At 37.4% G+C, this 14,911-nt stretch overlaps 1 protein-coding gene across 1 annotated transcript; it reads left to right on the forward strand.

The window, feature by feature from the left end:
• The first annotated feature begins 280 nt into the window (after window positions 1–280).
• Window positions 281–14,227, forward strand: LOC149716380 (uncharacterized). The gene is made up of 6 exons (XM_089844855.1): window positions 281–328; window positions 7,687–7,863; window positions 11,265–11,481; window positions 12,823–13,034; window positions 13,100–13,359; window positions 14,008–14,227. Exons 1-6 carry the CDS (start codon window positions 281–283, stop codon window positions 14,225–14,227), a joined length of 1,134 nt encoding a protein of 377 aa, XP_089700981.1.
• The last annotated feature ends 684 nt before the right edge of the window (window positions 14,228–14,911 follow it).

The following is a 14,911-nucleotide window of genomic DNA, read 5'->3' on the forward strand; positions in this document are numbered from 1 at the left end:
GGGAATCTGAGGGTGATTGGCTCCTCGTTTGGCGCTGTTAATCCAAGTCTGTTTCCATGATTAGAAATGAACGTTTTAAGAAACATTATTAAGGCTCTGTTTTGATTGGATAATGATAACAGCTAAATGAACAGTTTTCATTGGACTCTTCGGTCGATTCCGGAGGTAAAACTCGATTTGACTTCTCATGGTGAGGACACGCTATAGAATCGATGATTTTGTGACCCTAAATCGGAGCATTAATTTGTTGTTTGACAAGGGGCTTCTATTTGCTTAAAATATGGAAGAAGAGGTCTATAACGTAAGCGTATTCAGTTTCTCTGAAAAGGTAAGTTATCAATATCTGAAAACGGTTTAGTTGTGAATATTGTACAGATAGTGTTCGTTGTGACGTTAACTTGACGCTGTAAGATTGTCGAAATAGTGCATCGGAGTTTTTTGAGTTTGAAGAAATTGCGCATTGAGATTCCGTGTTCCAGACTATAGTTGTGAACTTTATGATAGCATATTAAATTTAATCCTCTTATTTGAATGGAATTTAAATTTGTAAAATAAAATTTAATTGCGTAATAAATTTTCATTTCTTAGCCGCTTTGGGATTTACCTAAATACTCTCTCCACAGAATGGTTTATTACATATTTGAAAATAATAAACGTCTCCGGTAAAGTATGCCAGGTAACCGTTAACCAAGAGCAAACGGAAGTGGCGTACAATTCTCAGCTGTTAATAATTGCCTAGAATACGCTTCTGAGCAAAAACAAATTTAATCTTGCCCGTACACTCTAAAAAATTATCGTAAAATTTACCCCAAGTAAAACGATTCCGAAAAATGCTACTAACAGGAGTTAAATTCACTGCTTTTACAAATTTAAGTCTATCATTAAATTTTGTCCTCCCATTGGATCGAATCCCATTCGACCGCATTCCCAATCGACCGATTTTATCTGAAATATGATTTTAAATCCCGCCGTTTGTGCTGTTTCTGCCTATTGGGATTTTTTATTAGGAATATTATTATTATTATTACTATTACTTATAAGGCTATATAAGTTAATTTAGCGATAGGACCTTTCGTCTCACCGTGGCGCAGTGGAAGAGTATCGGACTACCGTGCGACAGTCCTTGGATTGATTCCCCGATAGAACAAGTAAACTACGTAATAATAGTTTCATGCAATTGATTATTAATTTCATTTGAACTTAATTGCAGTTACGTTAGACAATGTGGGAAACTATAATGTAATAAAAAATACTATTGCAATAATGGCCTTTGGATATTTGAAATATTTTGCGTAAATTTTATTAAAATTACGCTAATATTATAGAGGGTTAAGGTTAGGTCAGGGATAGGTTTATTTTTTTAAGACGGAATGCACAACGTGCTTAGTGAACGGGCAGGAGTTTTGTGAGCTTAGTGTTTGGTTAAAACCTGTTCGTGTTATAATATCTATGAAGACTTTTACTCAATTTTAACTCACTTTTAATTTTCTTGGGTCTTCCCCGTTTTTTTTTTCAGTTGCAAGCCCTATGTCTTGTGTAACTTCCATTCGGTCTAATGGGACATTCGGGTCAATGGGCCAGCAGCGATTAAATGATATTAATTATTATCGAATAATTGGCTTTAAATTAACGGTTTGTTGCTTATGAAATTTAAGGTTACGTCTTCTCCAAAATATACAGTTATCACGCACTGATTATTTATAATGGCTGTGTTGCTGTTATTTATTATAGTTGTCTTTGACCCTTAAATCGGTTGTTGTAATCGGTTTTTAGCTACGAGTGTGAAAGACATTTCAGATAATGATCCGCAAGTGTGTATGTTTGTGGATTGTGGGTGGAGACTGGACAGACGAAAGGACCTTTTTAGCTAGGCGTGGTAATAACTTAAAGTACCCCAACTGTTGGGTAATCTCGAATATTACCTTAGCGAAAGAAATAACGCGACTAATGTATTTCATTAGCTCATCCGAAGCTAACACGCCCTCCCCACCCCCAACCACACGTAGCTAATACGGGAATTGTATTTGCGTGACTTGTCTTCATAACGGTTCCTATTTTACCCTCACTTGTATAAACATCTCTACGTTATCTCTATGGATAGATTTAGTGTTTCTCACCAAAAAGTATTCATTTTACGGATTCTAAATTCACCCTTAGCAAACTTGATTTTCGATGAAATTTGGTCAAAGTTCGTAGTGGCGGTACTCCCGCTTGGTTTTGCTCTTGGTGTTGTAAAAAACGCTTTCCTAATTGAGTTTATATTTTAAGGTACATACCCGTGAATGATAGTTATACAGATTCCATGAAGGTTTGTCACTATAAATATAACATTTTAGCCCTAAGTTTGAAGAAAGTGCCCCACCCTCGGTTTCATTGTGTACTATTCAAGTTGCCAAGCAAGCCTAATCCAGAGGGCCATAAGGGCCAACACTATTTTACAAATTTATCAAGGGTGTCTACAAATTCCTACAGTAGTAAAACTACTATTGTAGTCGTTTTCTGTTTATTTTAAATACAGTCCCGTTTTCAACAGTTTCCTGCCTTTATTATAAATATATAAGCTCTGAATATGCTCAAGATTGTCAGAAGGTCCTGAGGAAATTAATATTTAACTATCATTGATAATTTATCCCTCCTATGATATTATTGGGAAGAGCCCCTATAGGGGTTGGAATTTTACCAAATATGTTTATTTCAGTTAATTATGGCTAAAATTAAATCTAATTTGGTACGTATAATTTAATTCGCCGATACTCAATTTTTTATTACAAATAATTCTTAATGGCGGCAAATTGAGTTGTGTCTACAAGATTTAATTATGAAATAAAATTTTACCAAAATGATCTTATTTAACTTAATTATCCAAGAAATTATACATAATTGGGTACCTTATGTGGAATGATTGCGGTGTTCAATTTAAACGCAATTTAAAATTTAATTACGAGTAGTAATCTTACTTAAGCTGAGGAAGGCAACAAGACTTTCGTAATCTTGTCTGCCGGGGTAAGAATTTTACCAAAATATGAATATTTAAATTATTTAAGTATGAAATTAAATCTAATTTGGAGTATAATGCTATTTGAATCAAATTAAATACTATAAAAAATAAATTGCGGCCAATTAAACTTACGCTTAGGGTGCCTTCAAAATATTGCTAAAGGAAACCTCGCCCATATGGGTTTGAATTTTACCAAAATGCGTTTATTTAACATAACTATTAAAGTAATGAAACCTAATTTGATTATATGAATGTGGTGTTCTATTTAAACGCAATTTAATGTTAATTGCGAGCAATTATTCTCAAATATAAGGTGCCTACAACTTTTGATTTTTATATAACCTGGGTGCCTAAAACGTTTGAATTTTACATAACCTGGGTGTCTACAGGTTTTGAATTTTACATAACCTGGGTTCCTACAAGACACTATGTTACCAAAACGCTTTCATTTAACTTAATTTTGGATGGAATTCAATCTTAGTTGGTACACATACATTTGAGATTGCGCTGATTAATATAAACGCGACTTAAAGATAATTCGGAGCAATTATTCTCAAATATATGGTACCTACAACTTCTGAATTTTACATAACCTGGGTGCCAACAAGACACTCTTTTACCAAAACGCTTTCATTCAACTTAATTTACGTAATAATTTTTGTAAGTTTGTTAATAGTTTTGATGTTATTTTATCAATTTAAAACAACTGCACTCTTCCGTTTTGAACCATTAAATTATTAAATAACAAAAGAGTTAACGCAACAGTTATCCAGGAAAAAATTGGTCACGGGGACATGTGATGATTTAATGGGTTATATTGGAGAAATTTGATCACATTAAAATTTATTAAATATGACGCAAAACCATAGGACTAGGGCGCTAACTAAGGGTGTATTAGCAGGAGATTGGTTCAGAAAGAAAGGGGCCACTGAGGGTACAAGATTTTTCCAGGTTCACTTGCCATTTTTAGCCACATCGTAGTTTACGATGAGGCTCTTAGTATGACCCGAGCTGTAGTTGTGGCCGGGGTTGTCGCTTTCGTTATCGTTAGATTTTAGCTTAAAAGGAACTCGATAGTACCTCAACCCACCCATAGGGGTAACTGAGCTCGGCTAGTGATTTTATTTTAATTAAAAAATATTTGGAAGCAGCCGGGATTCGAACCCGGGTCACTCGCGCCGTAGCAAGGCACTGTACCATCAAGGCTTGAGATAAATAGCGAGTTTGCTTCCTTTAATTTATCTCTAAAGGGTCGGGAATGAGGGAGGGCCCTATTTATTTGTGGGGTCGGATATTTGTGTATTTTTATCGTTTAGTTTTATCTCTAAAATGTCGGGGTGATGTGGGGTGGGTACCTTTTAATCTGTGGGGTCGGATACTTTTGAATTTTTATCTGTGGGGTCGGATACTTATGAATTTGTATGTTTGGGGTTTTTATATTTATTATCTTTTTATTTATGTGCTAATTAAATAGATAACGATTTTCCCAGTTTCCTACCGCGCTCCTCATGTGTTTCGTTGTCGTTCGGTAGCTATCGTCATCTATGTTATGTTTGACTGGTACGTTTTGGCAGTTAATTCAAATGTGGGTATAGATAGAGCTAACATAGTGTTAAATTAGCGTTATGCGTTTGATTATTTAAGCATTGCTAAAGGTTATTCGAGGGGATAATCACTAAAATGGGTTATCACTATAACTAAACTTTCTCTTTCAAAGGTTTCTGGCTCATCTGGGCATAAGTCCTTGTTAGAAAATTATAAGATGCGATAAGTGTGCATCGGCATAGAGGGGATTATCACTAAAACTACCTGTTCTTCAATTCGCCGGAATATTAGAATTACAGCATGAGTAAATTTTTACGGTAATAATTTTATCACTGTTTAGTATAGGGAATCGAGGGGCTCTGATTTTATGCACGGTAAATAATTTAAGCATTGAAAGCATTGAAAGCGCTATTCACTCATTAGGGTAAGGTATAGAGGGGTTATCCACTAATTAGGGTAAGGTATAGAGGGGCTATTCACTCGTACGATGTGGCTACTATTACGAGCCCTTGGGCCGCCTTGTTACTCTTGGCGAGGAGAGTTAGTGTTTCGTTCTCGCCTTGGATTTTCCGTAATAAATAGCTCTTAAAAGAAGTAGGCCTAACTGTGATGTTCAGCCTTATGATCGGAGACTTTGTCTTGTGGATTTAAATAGCGAACTGCTATTTTACCACAAATATTAAGCAGTTGAAGCTAAATAATTGGTTTAATATTCTTAAGATAGTCACCCTTTGAGCTCGCTGCTTTTGCGTTGCTGCCATTTAAAGGGAATATCAATAAACTAGAATCTTGTGCCGTTTTGGCTTCCAGCTCTTCTAGTTCGAAAGACAAAATGTAGTCACCCCTTGGATCTCGCTGCTTTTGCGTTGCTGTATTTAATGGGAATATCAATAAACTAGAACCTTGCGCAGTTTTTATTTTCGTTTCTGGGGTTATTTCACACTGCACCTTTTAAATGGCTCAGAGTTATTCGACAAATTCTAGTCAGCTTCCTAAAAATTTGCCCCTTCGAGATACCCATATTATCGGGTGAATTGAAAAGTTCAAAATCTTTGGCATATAAAACTTGTGTGTGTAAAGTGACTACCAAAGATGAAGCCTTAGTTATCTTAACTTTGTAAAATTCAAAAGTTCTAGGCATCATTTATTTGAGAATAATTGCTCAGAATTAGCTTTAAATGTATATGCACCGACTTAGATTGAATTCAATCCAAAATTAAGTTAAATGAAAGCGTTTTGGTAAAATAGTGTCTTGTAGGCAACCAGGTTATGTTAAATTCAAAAGTTGTAGGCACCTTATATTTGAGAATAATTGCTCGCAATTAACACTAAACTGCGTTTAAATAGAACACCACATTCATATAATCAAATTTGATTTCATTACTTTAATAGTTATGTTAAATATTCACATTTTCGAAAAATTCTTACCCTGGCAGACAAGATTACAAAAGTCTTGTTGCCTTCCTCAGCTTAAGTATGATTACTACTCGTAATTAACTTTTAAATTGCATTTAAATTGAACACCGCAATCATTCCTCATAAGGTACCCAATTATGTTTAATTTCTTGGATAATTAAGTTAAATAATATCATTTTGGTAAAATTTTATTTCAAAATTAAATCTTGTAGACACAACTCAATTTGCCGCCATTAAGTATTATTTGTAATAAAAAATTGAGGATCGGCGAATTAAATTATACGTACCAAATTAGATTTAATTTCAGCCATAATTAACTGAAATAAACATATTTGGTAAAATTCCAACCCCTATAGGGGCTCTTCCCAATAATATCATAGCAGGGATAAATTATCAATGATAGTTAAATATTAATTTCCTCAGGACCTTCTGACAATCTTGAGTATATTCAGAGCTTATATATTTATAATAAAGGCAGGAAACTGTTGAAAACGCGACTGTATTTAAAATAAACAGAAAACGACTACAATAGTAGTTTTACTACTGTAGGCATTTGTAGACACCCTTGGTAAATTTGTAAAATAGTGTTGGCCCAGATAAGAGAGGAAAATTTGAAAATGTGCGCATCTCCCGCTGCGCAGGCTGTCTTTAACTTCTGGCAAATCTCGCTAGGAGAATATGTAACCAGAGCGCGCTATTGACGTCGAAATTGTAACAAGCAACGCCTTGACTAAAAAAACTGAGCGCTCAAATATTGCACTTACGCGTGAATTGAAAAATTATATTCTCACTCTGCTGATCGATTAAGCTTTAAAAAGGGCTTGAAGGGTTGAAGAGAGAACTTGAAAGCGATGTCCACTGACTGCACTAAAACACTCTAAGCGCACTCTGGGCCAGTTTTCGTCCGTCATTGGGAACACGAGTGAAACACTGGCCCAGAGTCGCGTCGCGTTTTCCACTTATCTCAAAAACTGCCAGAGAATTGCTCTTTCTTGCTCTGAAAAATTCGACAGAGTGACGGTGCTCAAGTGTTTTTACGTTCTTTTATATTAGTTAGGTTTCTTTCACTCTTAACCAATTATGGTTCTTTCGAGTGTTAATTAAGAATGAGAAACAACAACCGCGATGTTCGGGTGCCATATTTGTTCTAAGGTTTATTGTAGCCCAGCGTTGCCAGAAAAAATTACCAAATTATCTTACCAAAGCCTAAAAATTATCGATTTTCAACCAACATTATCGTGCGCTCTGAGCGCCTCCAAAATAGCGGTAAAACCTATGCGGGTCGCAGGGCCGGAAATAAGAAAAATTTCTTATAGGACACGCGTCCAATGACGCCCTGTTTGACTTGAAAATTTATAGGACATTGTCCACTGGAGTGTGCAAAATAGTGTCGCATCTCCATAGTCAAGCTATCAAAACTTCCAAAAATTTATTGGTCAAACTGTCCAGTGAACCCCTTAGTTTTTAAAAAAATTATGGGACATTTCATAGTTTTATTGGACAATGTCCAGTGTCTTGCGCTTATTTTCGGCCCGCAGCGGGTGTTCTGATTCACCTTGAATTTATACTTAAATCAGTACAAGGTTCATAACAAGATAGGGTAATAACGTCTCAACCTTTTTTCATTTCACTGTATAATTTTAAAGCGAATGAGTTCAAATTGTTTCAACCCTTCATGCTCCCAATAAGGACCAACTACAAACTGTTTTTCTCATTCGCATTTCCAGAAAGCGGAGCTGACAGCATTGCCAATCAGTTACGAATATTCAATTCGAGAAAATTGGTCCATAACATGGACAGTGCCATTCATGTACGCCCATCAAAGATTACTGTCTGCCAAACATGTGACGTTCAACGCTGCTCCAGTCGGAGCCTTCAACGATTTAAAAACTATTTCCATAGGTGTAAGTATAGAGAGTACGACGTAAATAACCGTAATTTTACAAATTTTACAATGATAATTTACCGGTATATTACGTAAATTACCACGGTAATAAACCTGTTATAATATAAAATACCATGAATTACGGTTATTTTTTATTACATAATTTTAATCGCTAACTTACAGGTAATTTTGCTAGGTGTGGTTTTGTAAGCGGACCTTGCATTGCACTGATGTGATTGTTTGTGTGTTTGTGGCCGGGGTACGCCAGGAACAAGTGTGGCTAGATACCGATTAAGCAAAGAATTTCGATAAAAAAATTACATCGGGGCTTTTGTTTGAGTTTGCAGCAGTTTATCTGACTTCGAACGGACGTAAAACTAATTAGTCGGGACCCCTGCTCCGGCTCTTGGGAGTATTGGTAAACAACAATGTTATCGCGGCAACCCTACAATTTGGTTTAATTTGATGGACAGCTGTAGCGAAGCCCATTTGTTGAAATCGTTTCAAATTAAAATGTTTTCTATTTCATACGGTTTCTGCCTTTCTGGGGTTAACGCGGGGAGAAGGATAGGGAATGCGGGCAAGGTAGCTAGAGTGAGAGATTCATTTTTAGGTGGAAAGGGCACTATGTGTGAAAGCTGGGTTGCTGTGTATGTTGGGTAGACGAAAAGACCTTTTCAGCTATGTGTGGTAACACACTTCATTTAGTTTGTGGGCTGCCAGGGGCTGACTGACAATAGGGCCCCAACTCCCACTGGCAGTGGGGCCCCAGTCAATGGGGCCCTTCTTTTCGGTCTTTGCATATTTGAAAATTAAACCTTCACTAACTCATAATAGTTACGTATCTCATAAGATAATTTTCATTTAATAATTTACAGAGCGGAAATAGATATGCTTATCGTTTGACTCCACTATTATACAGGGCTGGAAGTAAGCACAGGACACTGGACATTGTCCTATAAAATTTTAAAATGTCCTATAATTTTTCTAAAAACTTGGGGCTCCGGCCCACTGAGCATTTTGAACAATAATTTGAGGAAGAAATTCGAACACGTCAAGTTAAATGCATCCAAATTTTTCGAAAATATCAATGAGATTTTTGAAAATGATGTTTACTTGGATGATTTAAAAATTGAAAGTATTTTAAGGTTAAAGCAAGAATGTATGGAGGGGTTGGAATGGCTAAGGTCAAATCCTAATCGGCGTGAAATGATCTTGGAAACAACAGGCGTGGCTTAATTTATGCTAGTGACGTCATAGCCTGACGTAAAAATCGTATTTACCCAATAAACTATTTTCATTCATTCATTGGCTGCCAAAACACTTGTTTGCTATAATTCTCCACCCTATACCCTAGGTCCTATGCCTAGGCTGACAGAATCGAATATGACTGCAAACGGCGGCGAATCAGCGCATTTAACTTTAAAAAATTTAAAAGGTCACTTCTGCCATGCCTTTTTTAACGAGTCATGAAATTTTTCGCCTTCCGGTAGACAGCTAAACAGACGTAGGGGGAGGAGCTACACTTCTCAAAATAAAAAAAGGACTCGCCTTATGTTTCCACCATTAAGGGTACAACGAGAGCCCCCTTAGCCATTTCAGCCCCTCCATACATTCCTGGTTAAAGCTATACGCAGAATAAAACGTATGGCCGGAGAGAAAGGTAGAGACGAAGCTCCTTCAACTCCGGGGAAAAAATTTGAAGTTAAGGTTTTCAACTCCATGTTAAAAGGTTTTAGGCGCTCAACAAGAACGATTCTTAAGCTCTTACTATGAGAGCATTTTAAACGAAGTAAGTCAACTACATCCAACAAGTTTTGCAAATTTGGACAGTCAACCCTACTCTCTGAAACGGTTATGTTCTTTAAGTAGCGTTAAAAACGACGCTAAATTAATCCAGAGACTTATTAATTTCTTTCTGTTATTCTAAACTCGACCTTAAAATTCCGCCTGATGATTTAAGTAAAGTTGCTTTATAGGAGGATGCTTAGATGAAGATGAAGCTCCAGCGCCTTCTCCTCCACGGAGTTTGTTTTCGCGACAAGGGTGTCCCCAAGCTGTAACGGATAGAAACATGTAGGGTTTACAGAACTTCCGGTCGCTTAAAAAAGAAACAAGATGGTTTTCTTCTATATTCGGAAGCCGAGGTCCCAACGGTTTAATGTGCATTTATGATAAAATAGCCTAATAACATATCGCTTTAGCTTCATATCTGCAATATAGTAGTTAAAAAAATATGTACGCTTTAACATTTTCATTCTCGTCTTCATCGTCGTGATCCGCCATTTTTAAATAGTAAACAAGAAATTCGGTACCCCTTAAAAGTTTCCTTAATATACCGCAAGGTTCGCTAGGATCGTGCGTAACAGAAAAATACGAAAAGTAGAAAGCTTCCGTTGCGAGTCCCAGGGGTTGTTCATGGTATTAGACTCGTCGAACATGAGAGGGAAGCAACTGAAAAAATTTACCAAACGAAGAAATAGATTTTAGTTACGTGGACAGTGGTGGCAATGAATTCGATTTAGATAGTTATAAGTGTTATGGAAAATGTTTTAATTGTCTTGGCTGTGTGTTGAATATACTACACAAATATAATATGTAAAGTAAAGCGTACAAAAGGTTCTTCAAAGTGTACAAATGTGTAGTGTTGCTGCCATGCACTCAAGTACAATGCGAACGAATATTTTCAAAACTATTTTGAAAACCAATTTTTAAGCAAATTTCATACAGGAAAATTTGGAGAGTAACATGATATTATCCTGTGAAAATAGTATTATGTTCTCCATTGAAAATAATGATATTATAAACGAATTCACTAATAGTTCAAAAACTCTTGACTTAGTTTTGTGTGTGTTTTGAATGTCGAATTAAAAAATACACATAAGAAAATTTATGTTACATAACTTGCATTATAAGGACCTATTCCTCTCTCCATTTAGGGATCGACTTGGGGGCCCTTTTTGAAACGTTGACAGATGGGTGTGAAGCTTGTCAGTCCGCCCCTGTGGGCTGCTATTGTGGTCCAAGTCTTATCAGACTTTTGGTGTAACATGATTACACCGCGATTTTGAAATCGTTCCCTACATGTAAGCTATGACCAAACGTAACGTAACAATAAGAGTTACGAAATGTCAAACTACTCCAAGCAATCAGATTTAGTCGTCGAGGCACGAGTTTCAACTCGGAAAAACATTTTCCTTCAGTTCCAAATTATCTGCTGTTAGAATGGAGTGTATATAAAATATGTAGAATTTGGTCTTCGTGTAAATCTGTAGAATGTATATATTTAAGTATGTGAAGCGTATTCAAGAACTCTGTTGTCAGTGCCGGTGATGTTAAGGTTAAGCCCTTTGCTTGAGAGCCATCTATTAATTTGCAAAGTAATTCTTAAACGTTGCTCCTCTGAAAACACTTTTTCAGATTTGGAGCGGGTTGCTTTGCGTCATGGGAGTCTTAACGATGATTGATATCATTCACAAGCGAATCAAGGGAATTCCAGGATCAATGATGTCCGTCGCTGCTCAAAAACTCTTTCTTTATTTCGGAGCCATGTTGGGAAAAGGTCGAGTCTCCAGAGTCGAACAATTTATCGGGCCGGGCCGGGTCGGGCTTTTCAAATTTTCGAAATTAAGGGGCAGTTAGTTACAAAATTTCAGAGCGCGCGCCCTGAATCCTATGTCAAGCAGAGCCGCGGTGGTCTAGTGTGACGTCACACAAACGAATTGTTGGAGAGAGAAAAAACTTCGAAGCGAGCGTGAGCCCCCCTTGCCTGTTCGCTCCGTCGCACGCGTAAACACAAAACACGAAAGATGCCGTATAAATCTATATTTTGCAAGCCATGTATGGAGGACGCGCAAAGTTAAAATTACATCCAACCAAAAGAGAAAAAACAAGATGACCCAAGGGCTCGTAATAGTAGCCCCGTCGTACGAGTGAATAGCCCCTCCATACCCTACCCTAATGAGTGGATAACCCCTTTATACCTTACCCTAATGAGTGAATAACCCCTCTATACCTTACCCTAATGAGTGAATAGCTCTATCTCTTACAATTCTTAAATGATTTACCGTGCATTAAATCACTGCGAATAGCCCCTAGATGCCCTACCCTATACAGTGATAAAATTATTAACAGTATAAATTTACTTATCCCGTAATTGTAGTATTCCGTCGAATCGAAGAACAGATAGTTTAGTGATTATCCCCTCGATGAGTTTACAACATAGACTTATGCCGATGCACACTTATCGCTTCTTATAAATTTCTAACATTACGTACTTAACGCTCAATTAATTCACGTACAGAAAGTTTTAGTTTATGACATAGACTTGTGCCGACACATAATTTTTGCATCTTATAAATTTCTAACATGAACTTATGGCCAGAAGCGTTTGAAAGTGAAAGAATTCGGTAAAACACCCTATAATTGTAATATCCCGGTGCCTTAACACCATTCTAAAAAGAACGTCAGTAAATACTTGCTTTTGCTTTCAAAATTTCTCTCGATTTCTTTGAATGTTGAAAGAGGGGAGCTGTCAAACTCTTATTGTCTACGGGTGAGAGGAATTTTTAAGGGAGAGTATATGGCTTAACCTATCTATCATAATCCCCATCCTTTTAAAATACACGAAGGAAAAATATTACCTCACCACAATTATCTCCCATTCACTCTCCCTACAATGACGAACGAAAAATTTTATACTGTCTAAGGCAGTTCTCTTTCACGACGCCGCCACCACCTTCACCGCCAACAACAGGCCAGGTCAAATTAAAACCCACATCGTAGATGTTCATCATATGATGGGGCTAAAAACCGGGTTTGAAATTTGCAAACACGTTTACTTTGATTTGCAAACCGCGAACGCGCTCCCCTTCGATGTAACAATGAACACAGACACACCCACACGTCCAACAAAGTGAAGTAAATGAACAGTGCCATCAACCACTCAATCTTGTTCTTTTGGTTTGTGTCGGTGCAGGCTTAGATATTCCTTCGTCACTGGCGATTCGATTCAGCGTTGGAGTTTATCTCTTGATAATGGTGGTTTTCGTCAATTTGTTCAACGGAGTCTTGAAAGCCAATTTCTCGTCTCAGAAGAGACAAAACATTAACGGAATACCGGATTTATTGAAAGTACCCGACGCCAAAGTTATCATTTCTGAGTTAATAGAAGAACGTGTTAAACAATCGGTGGAGATTTTTGAACACTTTAATCTCATTCCTAAAGTCCATTATTAACATTTCAATTCTAACAGACTGACGATGAAATGAAAACTCTGTGGCATCAGCGAGCGAAAGACAATGAGCTTAAACCGAGAGATTTACAGTCAGGAAAGCAAATATGGTTTGCAGATTTGCCAACTTTACAGATGGGCTTGTTAACGCGCTTCGATGAGCCAAAGCTGAAACTATTGCATTTTCATCTTGGTTCGGCCAAGTACTTGCAACAACCGCTAGGGCTCCCAGTTAACAATGCAACAATGAATCCTAAAGCTCTGAAGAACATCAACCAAAGGTTCGTTAACTTTCTTAATGCACGAATAGTCTGCGTTTTCGTGCTACTTGAGTCTTCTTCCATAATTCTATGCCTCAACTGGCGTTCACGCGCATTGACTAATAACGCTGGAAAAATGCTAATTATAATACAACTTCTCTCGAGCGCGTAATGGCGAGTTCAAGAGCTCCGAATCGCGTTACGTTATTGCTCGTGGAACCGATGCGTAGTTTAATGGAATTTTATAGCAGTTCCACTTCCAACTGCCGATTGATCCCATAGACTATTTTCATAACACCGCTAAACCAATCAATTGCTCATTTGGTAATCCGCTGTCAACAAAGTCCAAGTGAGAAGCGTGCAAATCGCGAAACACGCTTTAAATGAGGGTTTTTGTTAAATGTTCATTTCGCTACGCGCCCTTGAAATCCACCCGAATTCATTTAGTAACTCGCGTATTTTATTCGAAATCGGTATAATTATCGTCAACTCTTCATAGTGTCACTTGAAATCTTTGGGGAACATCATTTTTCAAGTCCCGGCCAAAAGTGTCGTGTGTACCTTGAAACTAACAAATAAAGTCAGCGTTAATCACGCGGACAAATTTTGCAACCTGATTTAAGTTACTGAAATGAAAAATTAAAGCATCTCACCCATTCACGATTGCAGATTGCGGTCTTTCGTGGAAACCGGCCAAATCACAGCATTTCACCGCGTGTTCGAGAGAGACTTTCACATCGAATTGGAACCACAACATTCGACGGCTGAGAATGAAGTCAAAATACTCGGGTTCAAGGAAATTGAAGCGAAGTTCCGATTGTGGGCGGCAATGCTTGGAGTCGCTTCTTTCGTCTTCACCGTCGAGATACTGACAAGATTCCAGTTTTGAACACCACTGCACATCACTAAAATCAAACGAAAATTGTTAGGAATGTAACCCCTCGCAATGGAACTTTAAACCGGAAACTGATTTAAAACGATTCCGTCCCGAACAAAGACATGGCTACGAGTTGGTTCAGACTAGTTTATTTTTTGCACAAAGCATAGGTATCTTCATGGTTAAATCACACATCAAAATTGTACACCACCCGTGAGCAAAGATTACAAATTTTAAGACATGGAGCGAGGCCGCATTCGACCAAATTCAATTTAGCATACACAATAGCGGACGACGGTAACCGCGAACTAGCACAAAGCCTACTTTTAGGGAGTAAATAAGCCTAATATAGCTAAGCCAATTCAACGGCCAATCATGGCGAACCTCTGACGCCTCGCGACTTTTGGCCACTTTCAAACTTTTTCCTCATCCACTTTTGGTGATACTAAGCTAGGGCCTACTTCATTTATTGTCGTTCGCGGATGAAACCAAGTTTATTTAAATAAGTGACACTTGGAAACTGGCGTAACTATAATGGCGTGTAAATAGCTAACGCGATCTTAGACAAATACTCCAACTGACCAAAGTTCTAAGTGAAACAAAATAATTGTAACCGTAAACAAATTCTTCTGTCGGCGAATGAAAGCAGTCTTTTTCATAATTTGAAAAAATTAGCATGACCTAGTGATAGTGCGT

Source organism: Phalangium opilio, unplaced genomic scaffold (assembly GCF_054372755.1).
Source record: "Phalangium opilio isolate 3A_F unplaced genomic scaffold, DU_Popi_V2 ptg000009l_1, whole genome shotgun sequence".
Taxonomy (NCBI): Eukaryota; Metazoa; Arthropoda; class Arachnida; order Opiliones; family Phalangiidae; genus Phalangium; species Phalangium opilio.